At 32.2% G+C, this 21,684-nt stretch overlaps 1 protein-coding gene across 17 annotated transcripts in view; it reads right to left on the bottom strand.

Annotated features, from left to right (window-relative positions):
• Positions 1 to 3,658: 3,658 nt before the first annotated feature.
• TTLL4A (Tubulin tyrosine ligase-like 4A) overlaps positions 3,659 to 21,684 on the bottom strand; it is an 89,761-nt gene continuing 71,735 nt past the window's right edge. For 5 of the 17 annotated variants that reach the window (XM_073968787.1, XM_073968790.1, XM_073968798.1 and 2 more), the window contains 2 exons: positions 4,197 to 4,418; positions 3,797 to 4,136 (listed from right to left, as the gene is read on the bottom strand). In XM_073968787.1, the coding sequence (XP_073824888.1) occupies positions 4,218 to 4,418 (201 nt within the window). In that variant the 3' untranslated portion in view covers positions 3,797 to 4,136; positions 4,197 to 4,217. Of the gene's footprint in view, positions 4,137 to 4,196; positions 4,419 to 12,246; positions 12,860 to 21,684 lie in introns of those variants that run through there. The other 12 variants (XM_073968793.1, XM_073968796.1, XM_073968794.1 and 9 more) reach the window with 4 other exon arrangements.

The following is a 21,684-nucleotide window of genomic DNA, read 5'->3' on the forward strand; positions in this document are numbered from 1 at the left end:
ATTGAGGAAGTTTTGGAAATTCGAACTTGTGGGTACGAACATTACTAAATTATATATATATATATATATATATATATATATATATATATATATATACTAGCTGAACCCGGCGCGCTTTGCTGCCCCGTTTCAGGAGGTAATACTCCTTCGAAAGCCTTTCCGCCTATAAGTATTCCTAATGATTTTGATATATGTATCATAATAAAACATAAATCTTAAGAAGTCTCCCAAAGATATGATACTTAACAGCCTTGGTCAATTCCTTCCCAACTATAAGTACTTCTGTAAATAATGATGACTTTTACTGACTGCTAAGTCTTCAAAATTTCATTGAAATTGAACATACGTAACAAAAACATTAAATCGACCGAAAATATATATGGGTAGCTATATTCCTATATCAACCGCTCTCGATATAATCTGTCATATTTATTTTTAGACCAAATCCCGTCTTACTTTCACATTTTGTGCATAAAATACGGAAAATCAGCCGAAAATATATATGGGAGCTATATTCTAATCTGAACCGATTTCGGTATAATTTGTCCCATTTATTTCTAGAACGAATTGCGTCACGCATTCCAAATTGCAGTGAAATTGGACATATGTAGTGTGTCCAAATCTGAACCGGTCTCGATAGAATTTGGCACATTTATATTTAGAACAAATTCCGTCAGACATCCCAAATTTCAGCGACATTGGACACATATAGCGTGTTTAGAGCATCAAATACAGAAAATCGGACTAAAATATAGATAAGAGCAATATCCAAATCTGAACCGATTTCGATATGATTTGGCACATTTATGTCTAGACCAAATCCCGTTACGCATTCCAAATTTCACAGAAATTGGACATAAATAGCGAGTTTGGTTCATAAAATACAGGAAATCGGCCGAAAATATATACAGGAGCTATATCCAAATCTGAACCGATTTCGATATAATTTTACACATTTATTTCTAGACCAAGTTCTGTAACACATTCCAAATTTCAGCGAAATTGGACATATATAACGTGCTTGGTGCATAAACTACAGAAAATCGGCCGAAAATATATATGGGAGCTATATTCAAATCTGAACCGATTTCGATAAAATTCGGCACATTTATGTCTAGACCAAATTCCGTTACACATTTCAAATTTCAGCGAAATTGGACATATATAGCGTGCTTGGTGCATAAAATACAGGAAATCGGCGAAAATATATATAGGAGCTATATTCAAATCTGAACCGATATCTATATAATTTAGCACGTTTATTTCTAGAACAAATACCGTCAGACCCTCCAAATTTCAGCGAAATTGGACATATATAACGTGCTTGGTGCATAAACTACAGAAAATCGGCCGAAAATATATATGGGAGCTATATTCAAATCTGAACCGATCTCTATATAAGTTAGCACATTTATTTCTGGAACAAATTCCGTCAGACCCTCCAAATTTCAGCGAAATTGAACATATACAGCGTGTTTGGTGCATAAAATAAGGAAATCGGCCGAAAATATATGTGTATGGGAGCTATATCCAAATCTGAATCAATCTCAATATAATCTGGCACATTTATTTCTAGAACAAATTCCGTGAGGAATTCAAAATTTCAGCGTAATTGGACATATATAGCGTGTTTGGTGCATAAAATAAGGAAGTCGGCCGAAAATATATGTGTATGGGAGCTATATCCAAATCTGAACCGATTTTGATATAAATTGGCACGTTTATTTCCAGATCAAGTTCCGTCATATATTCCAAATTTCATCGAAATTGGACATAAATAGCATGTTTGGTGCATAAAATAAGAAAATCGGCCGAAAATATATGTATGTGGGAGCTATATCCAAATCTGAACCGATTTAAATATAATTTGGTAAATTTATTTCTACATTAAACTCCGTCACGCATACAAAATTTGGAGATTGTATCTGTAACAGTTCTAAAGATATTTGCATACAAAATCTAAATTTTTTGGAGGTACCTCCGGTTTTGATGCTATATCTCCAGATCAACGCGAAATTTCAAAAAATGATATAGCCTATTTTCATTCCAGGCCATGTAGCAATGTACCCTAAACATTTCAGTAAGATCTGTTCAGCGGTTTTCGAGTCTATAAGGCACAAACAAACAAACAAACAAATTTCAATTTTATATATCGTCACCTGAAATGCCCAAAGACGTAACCCTCAAAGGGTTACGTTGAGGGTTACGTCTTTGGGCATTTCAGGTGACGATATATAGATACCAAATTATTGTTTTGATTGTAAAAATGTAGGGTTGGCTTTTCTTTTGATTTAAAGGCATACAAATCAATCTGTTATCAATTCTATTAATTTTTGTTGCCAAAATAATTTTAATTTTATTTTTTTCATAATACGGATTAGGCGTAAAAAATATGTCAATATAATAAATGTGAATATGTACGCAAAAATACATATGTAATAATCGAGAATAAATATCAGAATTTATCTTTTTGAATTTTTTAAAAATATGCAATATACGAGGTCTAGTAATTATGAATAAGTAAAACTAGCGATATATTCGTTAAACCCCTACCTCAAATTATTCCGAATGGACATCAACATACAATTTTTAAATTCGCTACAAACTTAAAAAGTTCCTATTATTTTATACAGAAAAAGTATGTTTGCTCAATAATTAAAAAATTCTTACACCAGTCACGGTGCGCCTTAACTAATTTTAAATGGAAGGTGCTTATACCTGGGAAGTTTTTGCAGATTCTGAAACTACAATGCTCATAAATGAGAAGTATCAAGAAACAAAAAATCGCCGGAGGGATTTTCAAATAAATTGCGATTTAAGTTCACATTTTTAGGGGTTCTTTAGGTTTACACAAAGAAAATGTTGTAGCTGTGAAAATGCTCCACAAGATTGACCTCTATGATATTTTCGTAGGTTTTACCGTTTTTGAGACATAGAAGTTCAAATTGAGACAACGCAATGACTGTATCGCCTCCGCTTAACTTTTAAAACCTCTGTTCCCGCAAAAACGCGAGTGATGTGTCGGTTTCCTAACTGAAAAGGAAACGATCCACAGAAAATTCGAATTAATCCGCGATATTTTCAAAAACATTTTTCGCAAATTTTTCAATTTTTGCAGTAGCCGTTTTCGCCGATCTAGTGGATGGATTTTCACGATCTATGATTTATATGATCCGGGCCGCCGAAAAACTAAAATCTCGCGGGGTACCAGCACACTCAAAAGGATACTATACCCAAAATATTTTTGTTTTTTTTTTTAAGAAAAAATATCGCACAAAATTTTGGCCTTTGGCAGTAGATTACTGTGATGCTGTGTGGGCTACATATCAAATTATGTGTAATCGCGAGTACTTTAATCCTACGATTGGTTTTGTGATATACCCGAGTGCGCGTCCAAGTTAAATCAAAAATACAAAAAACTCCTAAAATCCGGCTTCAAAATGTCAGCATCCATAAAAGTTGGATGCAGTGGAAATTTTGAAAAGTGACACATTAGAAGTGTTATCTTCATTTTGTATTTTTCTACTTTTACTTTGGACAGATGTCCGTCATTTGAATGGTTTAACCAGCAATCGAATAGCAATGTAATAAACCTCTATAGCTTCAACGTGTTTTTGCCTATGTTTATTCGTGTACGCGGTCATAACATCCACGCAAATTTTTTTTTTTTTTTTTTGCTAAATGTTTGAGCTTTGTTCAAAAACACTTAATTTGATCCAGTAATAGTCATAGTTACTGGTAAATTATAATAGTTCACGTATTATAATAGTACAAAGCTTGGCTTCATGGAAACTAATTTTTTTTGTCCTTTAATCATACATTTATATTTTTTGTTTTTCAATTTTGCTTTTTCTATAACAGTTTTTATATATATATATATTTATGAATTTGCTACTACAAGTGTAAAAAACAGACGGAATAATTTATAACAAATTTGAATATGTATATTCGTATGCACATAGATGATGATACAGATATATGTACATATACGCCGCCTTCATTATTGTTCATTAAATATTTTACAATCGGCGTGGAACATATGAAATGTTAGTGTTACAGCCTTTGTATGACACAACAATTATATACAACGACTTTCTCCTTGTTAGTCAGTCTTAGCATTATGAACACCTAGAAATCTAAAAAAACAAATTCTGTATGAAAATTGAATATATGTAACATATTATAAAAGTACTTACTTGAATTGTGGATTTGTAATTTTATCTTGATACAGACACATGTTCATCGTTTTGAAGAGCTTCAGTGCTGTCATTGGTTATTGGCACCCCTGTAACCTCCGAATCAGATGAGCGTGCTATTACTCTCGATAATTTGCGTTTATTATTTATCAACGATGTTGTTAGCGATAATCTGCTGGTCCGATTTATCTTCATAATCGCTCGAGTCCTATATTTTAGTGGCTGGATTAGTAATTGGCAATAGAATAGTACAAAGTGGGAAAAGGGATATGAGGAGGATCGGGAAATGGTTAAGATGATATAAGGGAAACACAAATAATAATTTAAATATTAATAAAAAATAAAAATTTTATATTTGATAAAAAATAAAAAATGTGTACAACAATTAAATAAAAATGTATATATTTAGGTAAAATACAAATACTTATATGTATATAGTTTTCGAAATCATAGATCCATGCGTAAAACTCATTGAAACTGCGTGACAATGTTTTATTGGAGGGAAATTTGAATTACGGAAAGGTAACAGAAACTGATGACACAAAATCGTAATGAAGAAAAATCTATACTGAAGTACAACGTTTTTAAACAAATATCAATGAAAACTAAAAGTCAAAAACTGTTTCGAAATATACCATGGTGATTATGAGACATTTTCGAGTTCCATGTGTTTTCACACATATCACATAAATTTCCAATACTATTTGTTAATGCGATGTAAAATATTTTAAATCAAATTATTATATACCTACATACATATGTTACCACCATTCGTAAATACTATTTATTGCCCGTAGAAACTGATTAAGCTTGTAGAAATTTTGAAGAAATTGGCAGTGAAAAGCGTTGTTAATTGCTAAATAATGGTTTCCCATGTTAATGAATGGCATGTCATATTATTTTCTTCTATGTATTTGGCCCTAATAAGAAAAAATAAAAAAATTATGGCCACCGGATACTTGTCATGCCATATGACATAAACATTTTAAGGCATTACTAGGCGTTTACACACAAACACAAACAATTGTCTTGCAAATACTGGCAATTGTAAACGCAGGGTAAGAAAACTATACTGCCTAGCATACAATTAAACAAAATGTTACATGTTCATAATATTAAAATAGAACTATTTTATTTTTTTATATTATGTCTACAAGCAATCGGTTGCAGTGTTTCTGTGTAAATATTATAATTGAAAATATAACATCTACAATAGGGTTATAAGCAAAACGTTTTCTAAAGGTCATTGGATACTATTTTCTTTGTACGTTGTTCACATATGATTTATTAATCTATATATATAAAAAAGGATGATGTTAGTTACTACGCTTATAACTCAAGAACGGCTGAACAGATTTTGACAATTCGCACCAATTCGGAATGGTCTCATGGCAGAAAAGGATAAAACCTTAAAAATTCGCGAAAATTTTGCAAAAATATTTTTTCATGAAAGTAAATTTTTCCACAAATTTCTATCGAGATTCGCGTTTTGATTATACCTTGACGCTTATTTGGACAGTTTTTGGCGAAAATTGTATATGCACCAACTGCGAGGGTCCATTGTACGACTCTGTTTTGTCAATTTTTGAAAGTTTTATCGAATTTTTTATTCGCAATCAAATCGATTTTCATTTATTTTCAAGCGTTTTTTTAGGAAATTAACAGCGAAAAATGGTTAAAAGGAGAGGGCTTAGTTTAGAGTTTGTAAAGGTTAGTGGTGGTTTCGGTCAGATGCCGATTGAAAAGATGAAGATGATAACGCCGAAAGTGGTTTCCACAGTTTTGAGGAAAAAAGTACAAATCCACAAAATTGGTGGGTTATGTGAAAAATCAAGAGCTTCGAGGTAATTTCATTGGAACTGAGGTTGTGGGATATATGTATACTTTTAAACTGTAAGTAAAAACATCTTCGAAAGACCAACTTCCGATTTATGCCGATAAAATTTACGCTGTACCAGATATATATTGTACCGCACTGAAAAGGTGTATGAATTCAATCAGTTTAGTTCCCGCAGAGCTGGAAGGCAATTACAAATGACCAAATACATACATATGTACATTGGTACTGTTGATACACTGTATGTATGTACATCGAAAAAGGATGATATTCAAAATTGGAAAGAAAGAAAACAAGAAATCGGAGGTACTGTAGATTTTTTTGGTCTAATTATCTGACAACTATTCTTTATCGGGCAACATAAATAGGTAAATACTTATTAAACGTTAAAAAGTTTGTGATATTAATTTGACTATGTTATTTACGTCGAAATTAAATATAGGGTGACCAAGTAATCGACAACAATCACGTGTCAGTGTGACAAGACTTCAAGCATCCTAAACACACAGAGAACGGCAACTAATAGAATAGCCCTGCTAACAAGGATCAATGTACCAAGTACTGAATAGTACAGTCTCAGTCAAAATTCAATTTCCGCATTTGTCCGTGTTACCAGAGCCATTGCATCTAATTCCAATGCAAGCAGAATTCGGGAGATCACGTTAAACAGAGAAGTCAGGAAAAAAGCTGACGAAGGTGGTTACTTGATAACGATCGGATCTTTCTGCTCAAAATAGGTTAATTGATTAAAACGCAAATTTAAATAAGCACTATATTCAGCATTAAATTTAAATTCCTACGATCGCATTCCTTCCTACGAATTCAATTACTTGAATGAAATATCGTGTTCAGTGGTGAAAACAAGAATTGTAGAAAACCATCGATTATGAAACGAATACGGCGTTATGATATTATTTTGCTTCAACTATGCTACCGAATATTTTTATTTAAATCGCAAAATGTGTTATTTGCTTAAAAAAATATATCTTTGTCCCGATTTAGAGAGAGAGTCGAAGAAAACACAAAACACTTTGCCTCTCAGTACCTTCTATCTTCGTCAAACTGACAATTGTCGAAAGTACAATTATCTAATGCAGCGTCAGGCGATTAGGCGCCCGTGTGCGCTCATTTAACGTTGCTCTCACCACACACACAATTCAACCCATTGAAAAAGCATGCACTCACACAATGACACCCCGTAAAGTATGCAAAAGAAAAGTATGGTGCCTGACGCTGATCTAATGTACATCTGCTTCAAAGATCATCCTAAACAGTTCAAAACAAAGAAATATTTGCCACTGAACAAGGTGATAGCAATAATAGTGTTATAGGTTTGAATCAAAGCCATCAAGTTCTGTACCTAACAAACTGCGAGACGAAGTTCGCCGGGTCTCCTAGTTTAAAATAAACTATTAATCAGCCTTATTACGGTTGGCGTAGTCGTATCCAAAATTGCAAATTGACGTGTCGTAACGTCTAATTGGTATTATGTATGTCGTACACGACATTTTCGCAACGACTAATTGGTATTATGTATGTCGTATACGAGATATTACAACTCTGTATGCCATTCTTTTACAATTTTGCTACCACGAGAGGCGTTTTATTACGAGAAACGCTGTGAAATTAGTCGTTAGAGATTTTGTTGACGACAACAGACAAATTTCTTAAAACGTTAATAAAAACAAACAAATAAAACGGATTTAAACAAAAGGTATGTGTCTATATAACAAAAAGATTATATATTCGTATAAATTGTATAATATTGCACATGTTTTAGAACAAAAGTCACCACAAAAAAGCAGTTTGACACAATGGTCCAGATTTTGAACAACAATTAAAATTTGGCCGGAGGTTACAGCAATGGATTAAAAATTATCGTGAAAGAAGAGTGGAATAAAATTAGTACGAAACTCAACATTTTAGGACCGCCAGTACGAACAGGTGAGGGTTGGATGAAAGTCTGGGCTGACTACAAATTCAAGTTAAGGAAGAAGTTAGTTCACAATAAGGCGGAATGTCGTGCTACATGTGGAGGATCCTTCAAGCAGTACATACTAATAGACACGGAAGAAGCAGCATTAAGCTTGTTACAATTGGATACAATTGTAAACGCGGGCAATCAGTCAATTGGAATCCAGCAGCCTTCAACGCTTCGAGAAACAACCACTGAGGAAGAACTGTTTGAAGCATGTATAATCCATGAAGATTTAGAAAATCACGATCCCTGCACAGTTACTCCCCAAAGCGTAAGCAGGTCTCATGCAAAAGAGCCGCAGGTCGTAGTGAATCAGGATCCCCGCACAATAACCCCTGTAAGCATAGGTATCACTCATGGAAATGAGCAACAGGTCCAAGTGAACCAGGATCCCTGCACACTAGTCACAAATACCCCTCACAGAAATGGATTTCAGCAACAACAACTGAGTATCAGTCATGGAAAATATGTTTGATTCTTGTCGTAACTGTTTTCGTCTTACGTTTAAATCGTTCGGAGTATATTCATCCTCATCGTCAGATATAAAATAACCCACCCTTAAGATTTTTATGGTTTATTAATAAATAATTGTTTTATTATTTTAACTGACTCTATTTTTTGTTTTCTTTTTTATAACAGGGTGGCGCGTAATAGTCGAAAATGTTAATAATCTTCAACACCCTGTATTTTTGCAATCTATTACAAAACAGGCGTAGTCGAAAATTTTACATAACAGCTATACCTAATTTAAGTCGTGACGTACAAAAAATATTCACCTACCTACTACAACAACGCTCTCTGAGCGTCCGTATTACCCAAATACGTTTAATCCGAAATCCCATTTAAAACACAAAAACCGCGACTGAAATTTTATTAAAACAAACATTTTTCCTTGCAATAAATTGTACTTCATGTTTTGTTGGGCTTTTGTTTTCAAAATACAAAACACACACATACATACATACAATAACATATCGTACGTTCTGTCAAAGTTGAAAATGTTCAACTTACAAAAAGTATACGCTCGACGTATTTCGGTATTCCTCATAAGAATACATGTGCTCTACTTTTTTCACCACACACGCCCTGGGAATACGGTCGTATTTAGGCATAGCAGTAATACCAAAAATTATTGACTACGACAACGCCTACGACTACGTCTACGACACTTGAACGCCTACGACAACGCCAACCGTAATAAGGGTGAATATATTCCGATTTGGCTCGAATTCTGTATTATATTCAATTTCAACCAAAGATTATATTCAATTTCAACAACAAAAAAAAAAAATGGTATTATATTCAATTTCAACCAAAGATTATATTCAATTTCAACAAAAAAAATGGCTTATTTAAGAACGATTTTCTGGCGTAACAGAGAAATAAAAGAAATAACAACAATTGAAAACTTGAATTCAATCGAAAGGGGAACTTTTTTAAATTGATAACGTATTTCTTAAATATTTTTCCATGCTCTACACATCTACATGGTGGTATTTTTGATATTTGCAAACAGTTATAACAATGAACCAACAAATTATTTCTACACGCCTTATTTTTATAAAATAATCGTATATGTACTAAATAACAAGTGAATTAACTTTTGCCTAATTATGTCATTCGATCGAGAAAAAACGGCATGATGGGATTCGATCGATATCGTTGAAGCAAAGTTCGTGAAGTAGATGCCAAAAAAATTGTTTTTTAACCCATTTATTGCCACTGGTTGTTTTAACGCCACTGAAATTGTGCAGGTGATGGCAATACCATGACTTGGCTGAATATATCTTGTTATTTTAACAAGAATAAAAGAAACGAATAATATTAAAAAAAAATACAATTCGTTATTTTTTATTGTTGATAAAAATTGCAAAATAGGCCAGCAACGTAACGTAAGTGTTTTGGAAGTGTTAGCGAAAATTTGTTATTTAACAATGGTACAAATGTAAGACCTAGAATTTTGTTATTATTGTTAGTACATATATAAACCAAATTTGCAAATTTTCAGGAGAGCAAAAATAAGAATTTTAATAATTTCTGAAAGATAATCGATTTTGTGCTTCTTTTTTTAAATACAAATGGAGCATAATTAACAAATGCATTATGCGAAGAAAATTGTAAAATTGTATATCCTCAGCATTTAGGCTAAAGACCAACATGTGCCTCATCGAAATGATAATGGTTTTAAACCCCAAGTATGTTTGGACGAAATCTCTTTCAGACAATTTTGAGTCGATTTAGCCATGTAAGTCCGCCTGTCTGGCAGTCGTGCTGATTATTGCGTACCTATAATGCATTTTGATCAGCCTTTTGTAATCAAATTTCCAAGCAGAAGAGAATGGAGTAATGGATCACCATTGATAGCATATGACACTAAGGTATACACGGATGGCTCCAAGATGAAATGTGGAGTCCGATCCGGTGTGTTTTCAGAAGAAGCAAACATATACACATCTTCAAAGCTATCCGAGTACTGTAGTGTCTTTCAAGCGGAGATACTGGTAATAAAGGAGGCCTGTACTGAACTTTTACAGCATCACACAGTAAACTCAATAGGAATCTTCGTCGACAGTCAAGCGGCGCTCCTTGCACTAAAATCCAGCGCTGTCACATCAAAGCTAGTGAAAGATTGTAAAGAAGAACTTGCCAAACTAGGGCGTCTGTCAAGAGTAGTTCTCACTTGGATCCCGGGCCACAAGGGACTTGCTGGGAACGAAAAAGCAGACGAGTTAGCTAGAGCAGGATCCGCCTCTAACGAACTCAACTCATGGCCTCAATAACAACAACAACAACAACATGCAACAACGATATAGCAATCTCTGAACGAGTGGTGTGGTTTTTCAAAACGGTATCTCTTACATACTAATTGAGGCTATAAAGTATAACCAACCAACCAAACCCCAAGTATGTTTGGACGAAATCCATTTCAGATTTAGCCATGTAAGTCCGCCTGTCAATAATATTCCAATTTACAAAATAAAAAAATATGTCTTCCAATTGAATTTTATGCACAATAAGTGTGGAAATTAATTTGATTTGCTATTAAATATATTTTACAATAGTTTGTGAACGAACGTGTATAAGAAAAAGTTATCTAAATCAGCAAATTTTTGGAAGGGAAAAAATTGTTCGTTTCGTACTGCCATTGCCATTTGTAACATTATTTTGGTTTTACTTTTAGTCTTTTACCTAACCTCGTCTTCCGGTGGCAGAAACACAAATTGTTCGTACGTCAAAACAAATTGTGTCAATTTACAAAATAAAAAGATATTTCTTCCAATTGAATTTTATGAACAAAAAGTGTGGAAATTAATTTGATTTGCTATTAATTTCCACATGATGGCAGTCGTAATATTTTGTCAAAACTTAGATCAAATTTAAATATGGGCTATAGTTCAACATTTTTCGCTAAAAGGGTGCGCCGCTAACTCTGGAAGGGAGTAACCGAATGCGAACTATATCGGTCCACAGCAACGTGTACCTCCCACACAAAATTTTGGACAGCCTTAAAAGCCTGCTCTCGATTCTGATAGCAAATAATACTGTGCAACACTAAAAATGCAAGCAACTTCTCTGTCTCTTTAGATGGCGTTTGGGTTCTATGGCAATCTCTAAATCGGGCTAAATGTGATGGGGGCTTTAGAATTTTGCTTTGCATTTTTCAGCAATATTGTATTAGAACTTATTAGAATATAGAAAACTTTACATAATTTCGGGAAATATTGTATTTAATATCATACCTTCTACAATACTTCTTTCAAACCCAGTAAACACGGGCAGTTTATTATCATATTAGGGATTTCTCTATTCTCTCTATCTAACAAATTGTCGTTGAAAATATACTAGAAACAAAATATACCAGAAACAACAACATACACAATTACTTTGGAAAATTAATACTGGTCAATAGTAGTCATCTCTGTCAGAATTGAAAAAAAGAATCAAAATGAACACAAAACGACTTTAAACATCCCACCGTACTAGTTGCTGATATTTTTCGAATGTTCGCAACAAATTTCAAAAACGGCTATCACTGTTTTTTTTTTCTTGTGTTCGCTATCATCTTCGAACATTTGGCAGTTTTTTTCAAAAGAAAAATTTATTCGAGATACATTTTTACTTTGTTTTAAAAATAATTTTATGTAGTTTGTATAAAATTCCCATATGCATTTTTTAATAAGAATGTTTTGATATTCAAACAAAAATTGCTACCAAGTACCAAAAAAGTTAGCATCTTTTAAACAGAAAATTTATTTTTTATTTTACTCTTTATTTATTGATATTAACTTAACTTAATAAAAATAAAATACGAATTGATACAAAACGTATTTTATTGCATAAGAGAAATTATAGAATTTGAATCCAAATATATTTCGATATCAACGTAATGCAACCGTTGTATTTTCTACATATGTAATTCGAAAAAATATTAAAATTTTGATTATCACTTAACTTCGATAGCTACAATTAAACAAATACTTTTGGAGTTAACACAACCAGATGTACCCTTAATGAAAAGACAATATTAATTGATATACCTTGGTTTATGAATGTAGTAAATACATTTGTTATGCACTTTTAAAAACAACTCGTATCCGTTGTTGGCATTTTCCTTCATTGTAGCATTTGCTGAATCAAGTCATCGTTATCAATAATATTCCAATATTTTTTTTTACAATGTCCACTTTCCATACGGATCAAGCCTTAAACCTGTAAGAATGTGTGACGCACTTTTTTGTATGCCTCATCATTAGTTGAGTGGGTGCATTAGGAACAAACAAATGCTGTCATAAGTGACTGACGCCATTATGACTTCAATATCCATCTCAGAAATTTTACGAAAAAATCCTGCAAAAGTTTATTTTTATATAATATTTCAAAAAGTATTTAGCACTTTGTGTAGTTTGAGTGAGAAAGAAGGGGGAAGCCAATTTATATACTGAACATTTAAATGTTTGAGGTTTATGTATATTTTCGTAAAGAAGCAAATCTTTTCGTTTGGAAATTAAAAACAATAATCAATAAAAGAGTTTTATTTTCATATTTAATCTGCTCATGTACTTTTAAAAGAGAATAAATACAGTATAGTCTCGATAATCTAAGATTGTCCGGATTATCGTGATTTTTTTCTTTTCGATACACGCAGATCACACACATAATTTTTTACTTCTACATTTCTTTTAAGTGTTCGATTTTAGCAATTACAATTAAAAATATATTATTATGCACCTAACACAAGTGGTTAATTCATAAAAACAATGTTTTTCATTGCTGATCGGTAATCCGTACAATTCGATAATTCGGACACTTCAATATTAATGAGTTACCAATATAATTTATGGGTCGATTCCGTATTGCGACACGAGTCGTGTCGTGCTGCCAGATGCTATTTTTACATTACGTATGGCAATTTTCTCCTGACGCCGTCAAATTTTTGTCTCATTTTCCGGCGATAACAAATTAGCTGGCGCCGCACGGTGACTAGAAATGGATTTTCCTGGCCAAAAATCAAAATTTTGTTTTGTCAAAGATATTTAATTTCTATATGGGATTCGATAGTAAACATATTGAAATTAAGGTCAAAATATTTTCCCCATTTTTGGGAAATACGGAATTTTTGCAAATATCTGGAGAAAGAAGTAGCTATTTTTCGGAATCTATTACAGATATTGTGTTCATTGTTTATTTGTAAGTGGTAGGATTGTAGCCTTTAAAAATAGTTTTAACAAATTACCGTAGCGTTTACACAACATCAGCTATTTTACTTTTCCTCCGGTACTAAATTTTATGAAATTCCAAATTTAGTGGACTAGAACTTTTGTGGAATAATGTTCTGTTTTTACAGAAAGATACCGGAGAGTCTCCTCTTTTAGCCCATCCGTCCGTTTTTTTTTTCTTGAGTATATGAGTTTTTATACGAGTTATATAAGTTTTATCAAAACCCAAGAGTATTTTTGTTTTTAATTTTTGAAAAAAATTAAATTTGTTGGAAACTTAAAAAAAAATTGAAAAAAATGTTGAAACATTTTTTTTTAGTTTTTTTTTGGTATTATTATAGTTTAATTATTGGTGTTTGTAAAAAACACAAAAGCAGTCATATTTTGATGAAAAATAGTAAAAAAAAACTCAAAATTTTAACTTTGACCTTGAATTTCTCTGCAACTAGCTGAAAGCTGATTGTTGTGTTATTTACTTTGAAAATATCTCTATCCGTTCAAAAGTTAAAGAATTTCGACCAGGAAAAAACGATTCTGAACCACTGTGCGCCGTGCATTTTTAAAAATGAATAAAAACGAGAAATTGAAACGTAAGTAATATTTTCATTTATTTTAAGTGAATTTATTTAATATTATATACGTTTTTTGGTGTTTCAGTTATTATAATGGTAAAAATTACTACAAAACAGCAATTTGAAATGCTGGTTGAAAATATGGAAGCCCACCCAAACGTAGCTCGTGGAGTCAGACTTTTTGGCGAAAGTAAAGCCACTTTTCATTAGGTGTCGAAGGATGTTGCGGAGCAATTAAATAGTTGTGGTCCACCAACCCGTACACCAGATGAATGGCACAGAGTGTGGACTCATTTTAAATCCAAACTAAAGAATTAAATGTCTCAAAATAAGAAGAACATTACAACTACAGGAGGTGGACCATCACAAGAAATAGTTCCACTGAGCTTATCATTTTAGAAATTACAACTTTTTCTGATATTTGTTTCTCATTTATTCAAATCAAAACAAAAAACGCTCCGCTACATAACAAGTTATCGGCAATTATTTTCTATCGCTTTACGAAATACAAATTTTAAATTTTGTAGCAGAGACGATTGACAACGCGACACGACTCGTGCCGCAATACGGAATCGATCCATTAACTGAATGAAATGATTTTTTGATTGAAATGATTTTGGGCGGACATGAGTCCGTGAGGCAAAGCGGATATAACTGCAGACGATTTTTTTCTTAATTTCTAACATATTTTTTGTTTAATTTTGAAATTCATATTTTTTTCTATTGATCCGGCAAAGAACCTTTATTACTTTAGATAAGAAGTTAGAATTTAAGCGGAATTGTACATTTGAGTGCCAAACAATGCCGAATTTTCCGCAAAATCCTCCCGAATTCATAAAATTAACATTAAGCACAAAATTATGTCAGTAAGAATTATGTCGGAGAAGTTTTACCAGACTACGGTACTCGAGGAAGACATTTCGTATACCTATTAATTATTTAAATTTTTTTAATATAGACATGTAAATATAATTTTTCTTAATTGGGAATATTAAGAAAAAATCGTTATTTTAATCTAGCAATTTTTAAAGTAATATACTAATTCTTCCAAAAATTGTGTATTTTCATAAATTGTGAAAATATTTTTCAAGAAAATCGCGCGATTTTTTAGAAATGTTTTCGCCTGCGGCTTTCTTTTTGCCGTATTTTTAAAAAAAAAATTTATTTTATTAAATTGTAAAAATATTTTTTTAAATAATTTAAAAAAATGTTTGCCCGCGGTGCTTTCCGTTTTCAGAAAGAATTTGCATATTTTTACAAAAACTTTTTATTTTCTTAAATAGTGAAAATATTTTTGTAAAGAATGGAGCGATTTTAAAAAATGTTCTCTTGCGTTGCTTTCCTTTTTTAGAAATGGTAATTGCATACATATTTACATATTATTAAAATAAATGTACATTTTCTTAAAATGAGCAAATATTTTTGTAAAAATCGCGCAATGTTTTTAAATTTTCGCCAGCGGCACTTTTCCACTTCCCGACACATCACCAATTAGCTTCAAAAGCTCGCATTGTTTTATTTTACGCCAACAACAATTTCGAGTGTAGGTTATAGGAAATTTTTACTGGAAGGAAACCAAAAGGGTTGAGATTTGGCGGCGTTTTTGAAAATTCGAACTAAAAGGTTACGAGCTGGTCGAGATTAAGAGTTGATTTTGGTGTAGAGTTGAGAGCACTAAATTATTAAGGTCAATATTGGCTTATAGGTTTGAAATGAATAGATAGGTTTTGAAATTGGAACTATCAGCGTACGATATATACAAAAATGGACTAAATTTGGTATTAGGTGAAAGCATGTAGCGGAAATTTTGAAAGTACTAAATGATACTAAATTTGATATTAGGTGGAAGGATAAAGCTGGAATACTGAATTTTTTTGTTAGGGTCACCGATGTGGTTTGAGAAAAGGATGTCGCTTTGGAAATGCGTACTTTAAGTGCACCAAAAGTACTAAATGGTTACTAAATACCAAATGAAGGTCAGTGACCTTAATTTCAAGGTTAACATGTTAAGATAAGAACATGGTTTTGAAATTAAATTTGCAATTTTTACTTTTTGACTACTAAATATTCTAAATATGGACATAATGTGAACTAATTTCAGTTTATCCTTTTTTTCTTAATTTGGACTTTTCACTGAGCAAGTAGCGGATACATGCTAGTATTTAATAAGACTCGAACACTTAAAAAATGGAATTGTGTCAGTAGAAAAATAAGAAATAATACAACGCCTCTGACTCGAACGGAACCCTTTCATGCAATAAACTACAGAGATACACTTTTTGCCCTAATGAATAGAGGTGGGGGTGTTGGCCTCCTTATCTCAAACAAATCCAAAAAGGTGTTTCAGACAAAAAATGGCAATGTTTGAAAAATTGAGAAAATGAGAAATTCATGCTTATCCAAGCCTCAATTTATGCATAACAATAAAGAAATGCAAGATCGCAATTGAATTAGGTAGTACCTGGCCTTTATTCATTTACATGAAATTGAGCGTGAAGCAAGCAAAAAAAGTCCTTGTGTTTCTACCTTATGATATTGGTGAAGTGGTGTAGTGGGTTTCTCTAACTCATTTTTTGTTACCGACAAAAATCGGTAAAACTACAATGCCTGTTTAATGTTTGCCTCTTAGGGCGATTATGATCATTCATATTCAGTCATTTTTTGTTTTTCTCTTTATCTGACATTCTTTTTCATTTTGATCATTCAGCTCATCTTGAAAGGGGAAAAAAAAAACAAAATCATATGAACCAAAATCGCTTTAAGAGGCAAACATAAAATAAATGGGAGTACTCACTATCAGGTTAGAAAGACTGTCAACGTATTTTTAGGTCAATTTTCTGGTGAAAGAAAACTTTTGTTTAGCAAAAAATGATTGAAATACAATATGTAAATTGTTATTTAGAGGTTAGAAAAGTAAATGCACAGCTAGACTTTGTATAACGAAATCGACCTCGATGACTGTCATTTAATTATGTATTTTTGGTCAATTTGTACTATGCCTAAAACTAGCAAGACCCAGGTTTAACAAAAGTACCAACATAAAATTAGCAACCAAATAGCTGTTGTTGTTGCGTTCTAAAAAATAAACATCCTCTCATCTAGCTAGTACAGTTACCCACAACTTCTAGAGCTACATTGATCATTCCAAATAAACGGATCAAAGTCAAGACCACATTTTGTCTTTTCCCTATTTTTTTATACCCTCAGCATTTATGCTAACGAGGGTATATACACTTTCATACGGACAAAATGTGCCTCATCGAAATAATGGTTTTAGACCCCAAGTATGTTTGGACGAAATGTGTTTCAGACAATTTGGAGTCGATTGAGCAATGTCCGTCCGTCTGTCTGTCTGGCTGGCTGGAGCGCACGATAACTCTCGAACGGATGAACCGATTCGGTTCAAATTTTGGCTTTCGTAATATTTTGCCCAAACTTAGTTTAAGTTCGAAGATGAGCTATATCGGTCCACTCCTTCCGGTACCTCCCCCACAAAAGTTCGAAAATGTTCGGAAAATTTGTACGCACGATAACTCTTGAAGGGAGTAACCGATTTTGTCCATACTTTGCCCATCGTGGAGCGTGTACCAGACCTAGATCAGGTTTTAATATTGACTCAATCGGTCCACTCCGTCGGGTACCTCCAACACAAAATTTTGGAAATGTTCAGTTTAGGAACATCTCTCGAATCACTTTGATTTTTGCTTTAGCAACTTGTATTCACTGCCCTCCATACGACGGTATAAGTTTCATCAGGGGCAAGTCCATACTTCCTGAGAAAATAGCCTGAAAGTTGCAAAAAACCCCTATGACACCGTGTGAGGAGGTTGGAGGGCAAAATAACTCTCGAACAGGTCTGCTGATTCGGTCCATAGTTTGGCCTTAGTAATATATTGTCCAAACATAGTTTAGGTTTGAAGATAAGCCATATCGGTCCACTCCTTCAGGTACCTCCCCCACAAAAGTTCAAAAATGTTCGGAAAAATTGTGCGCACGATAACTCTTGAAGGGAGCGGCCGAATTGGTCCATACTTTACACGTCCTAATATATCTACCAGATATAGATCAGGTTCAAATATGGACTATATTTGTCCACTCCATCCGGTACCTCCCACACAAAATTTCGGATAAGTTCACTTTAAGACGTGACATCGAATCACTCTGATTTTTGTTGAAGCAACTTGCATTCGCTGCCTCAATTGCGATGGTAAAAATTGTTTCAGGGGCAAGTCCATACTTTTTGAGCAAACATCCCTGAAGTTCTAAAAAACCCCTATGGTACCATATGTAGTGGCTGGAGATCCATTCTTTTTAGTATCTCCTCCGCAAAACTTTTGATATTTTACCCTAATCAACATTTTTGTCAGTTCAAACGCCCAAGATTTTTAAAACTCCCTAAATACATGCGTTTTTTGAAAAAAAAAAAAACTGTTTCAATATACACAGGCTGAGGGTATATCTCTGTCGGCAAAGCCGACTGATACTTTCTTACTTGTTTTTTTTTTTTTTTTGTTCGAAAGTAACAATTAATTGTCTCATCTTTTGAGAATTGCCTCGTCTTTTTACATAACCTAACCTTAATATTTAGACGCGGTTGGTATAGAAACGGAACGTATTTTTAAATGAACACTGTGCGTTCAAAACTCAATATATTGCGTAAATCTGATAATTGAAGAAAAACTACTTTTTAATAAGTAAGGTAGGCGATTTCTTGCAAGTTAATACATTATAAATTCCAAAAACGTATTATATCAACATTGGTATCTATCATTTGCTTTCTGTTCATCGTAACATCAACAGATATAATATATGTATAACATCAATTGTTTAAAAAAAAGTTGCTATTATCTCTAACTCTATGCATTCAAGTGAATCGATAAAATAATTGTATTGGTACAAACAATAATCCTACATCATTTTCATATGTAATTCAAAAAATTTGGTAATTTCTTGTTGTATTTAATTTGTTTATTTGAATGAATTGAATACAAGGTAAAGTAAATACTACAAGTACAACTCAACAACAACCACATAGAAATGCGTTTTTGTTTGTAGTGTTAGTGTCACCAATATATCACCATAAATGCCCGCAGACGTAACCCACAAAATCGAAAGTTTACAGGAGAGGCAAAAAAACGTTATAAAATGAAAAACTGTTTTATGGAATATAATTCTTATGAGGGCGAGTATTCGGGATATTATCAATCCTATACGAATGGGAGTAATAAATGAAACTAAATCAGCGGAAACGCTTGGTTTTGGGATTCATCAAAATCTGCAATATTATCCCATTTTCCGAAATGCCATTTCTTGAAAAGGATCGTTGTTTTTGAACGTTGAAGCCTGAAATTTTGCCAGAGCATGTATTTTAACTTTATGTATAAGATCCCATCAAAAAACGAATTTCGATTTGCGTGTGGATTTCGTCTTCGGGCATTTTTGGTGACGATATGTAAACTAGAAAGAATCTATAATTTATGTAGTTTAAAATATATAATATATCTAAAATATATAATATAAAATATCGTACGGAATTTGAGACTAAAATTACAGACCAATTCAATTTGTATTATTCCATTCGTAATTTGAATTTTTATTTAAATGATACAAATCCATTTAATGCAAATCCATAATTGGAATTACAAATGAAATAATTCAACATTTTAAGGAGCAAATTACAATAACAAATATTTTTTTTAAATTACAAATACAAAACTTTACATATTGAATAAATAATAAAAAAAATAAAAAAAATAATAATAAAAATCAAGCTATAAATATAATAATACAAATGAGAAAACTGAAACTACTCAGCTTTACAACTGAAAATCAAAATGTACCAATATTTATGCATTCCCTACATCAAAAAATCTAAAAGGCAGTTTTACCAGTTAGATCTTTTTAGATTTTGTCTTTCTCAATTATCCGATGTTTTGTATAATATACATATATCATAGGCGTATTTTTAAGATAAAACTTTTATAATTAGCATTGTTCCTTTACTTTTTTAATAGTAAAACTGGTAAAAGAGAAAATTGTCAAAATTGCTCTCTCATGACCAGTTTTACCAGAAAAGTAAAGGAACGAAAAAATTGAAGATCTGGTAGCAATGTCAAAAAGAAACATAGCAATTCAATTTTCTTCTTTTATTTCACAGTTTTTAATTTTGTTTTGTCAGCGTTCGCCTTTTTCTTCAGTTTTTCGTTCATTTTTTCTTCATTGTGAAATAATCGTCAAACAAATGTTGAAAAATCAGTTATACCATGGTTTAATAAGAAAGGTTAGCCAAAGCTTTATGTCAATTTAATTTTTTTCATTGGAGTATGCCTAAAACTTCAAAACAATATAAACAAACTGTGTATGTGTGTGTGATGTTTGAGTAATATGCCAAACAAATTTAAAAACAATCGAATTCATTGATTTTTAAAATTGTTTTTAGACCATTTGTATGGAAGAAATCGGTGAGATTTGCATTGAAACAATCAGTTTATCATATTCACATCTCGATTATGTGGAGAAAACTTAACTCTTCATTCATTTTTCGCGTTTTTTATAAAATGCCCAAAAAATGCATTGTAAACAAACCCACTTGTTGCTTTTATTTTGAAGTTTTAGGAATTCAAGAAAAACAAGGGTTCTATAGATTTTTTTCATTTAAATCTACCTCTTTACTTATACCATGAGTTATACAATTTTTTACCTGCAAAAATTTGTCTGGTAGCCTGTGGTAGAAGAGAAAGGCATATGCGCTCTCTCCTCTCTCACTCTCTTAAAAATTGCTGCCAGTTTTACCACTTTTTGGGGTTAAGGAACGCTTTGCAGGTTAAAAATAAGTAAGTAAAGGAACACAGCTATTGTAATTACCCTAAAGTAGTTACGTTTGCAATTTCATTGTTATCAGTCATACCGCTTAAAAGTACATGTTATGAAATAATTAAATAATAAAAATCAAGTTTTAAATGGAATAATTCAAATTTTTGAAATTACAAACTGAATAATTTATATAATATTTTTGAATTTCGAAACGTGAAAAATTTAATGTATGTAGCTATATTACGAATTCTTAATTTTTTTATATATTTATTAAGACTTTTATATTTATATTTAAATTTTGTACCCAATTGTATAAGGTTTGACCGCTAGGTTTAATACAAAATAAATCGCCTAATCATTAAATAAATCTTTAGTAGGTACTCTTAAATTATTAAAGAAGTTATTCGAAATTCCATTGAAAGCTTCACATTGGATTATTTTGGTTTGTTACGAATTCTTCGAATTACATGCTAAAATGATGTAGATAGCATTTGATGTTTAAGGATAGCTAGAGAGATATATTTTAGGATATATTGATGTAGACAAGATCATTACATGAATTAGTTATGCA

This window comes from Musca autumnalis, unplaced genomic scaffold (genome assembly GCF_047663935.1).
Source record: "Musca autumnalis isolate F117 unplaced genomic scaffold, ASM4766393v1 scaffold_2, whole genome shotgun sequence".
In the NCBI taxonomy this organism is placed as follows: Eukaryota; Metazoa; Arthropoda; class Insecta; order Diptera; family Muscidae; genus Musca; species Musca autumnalis.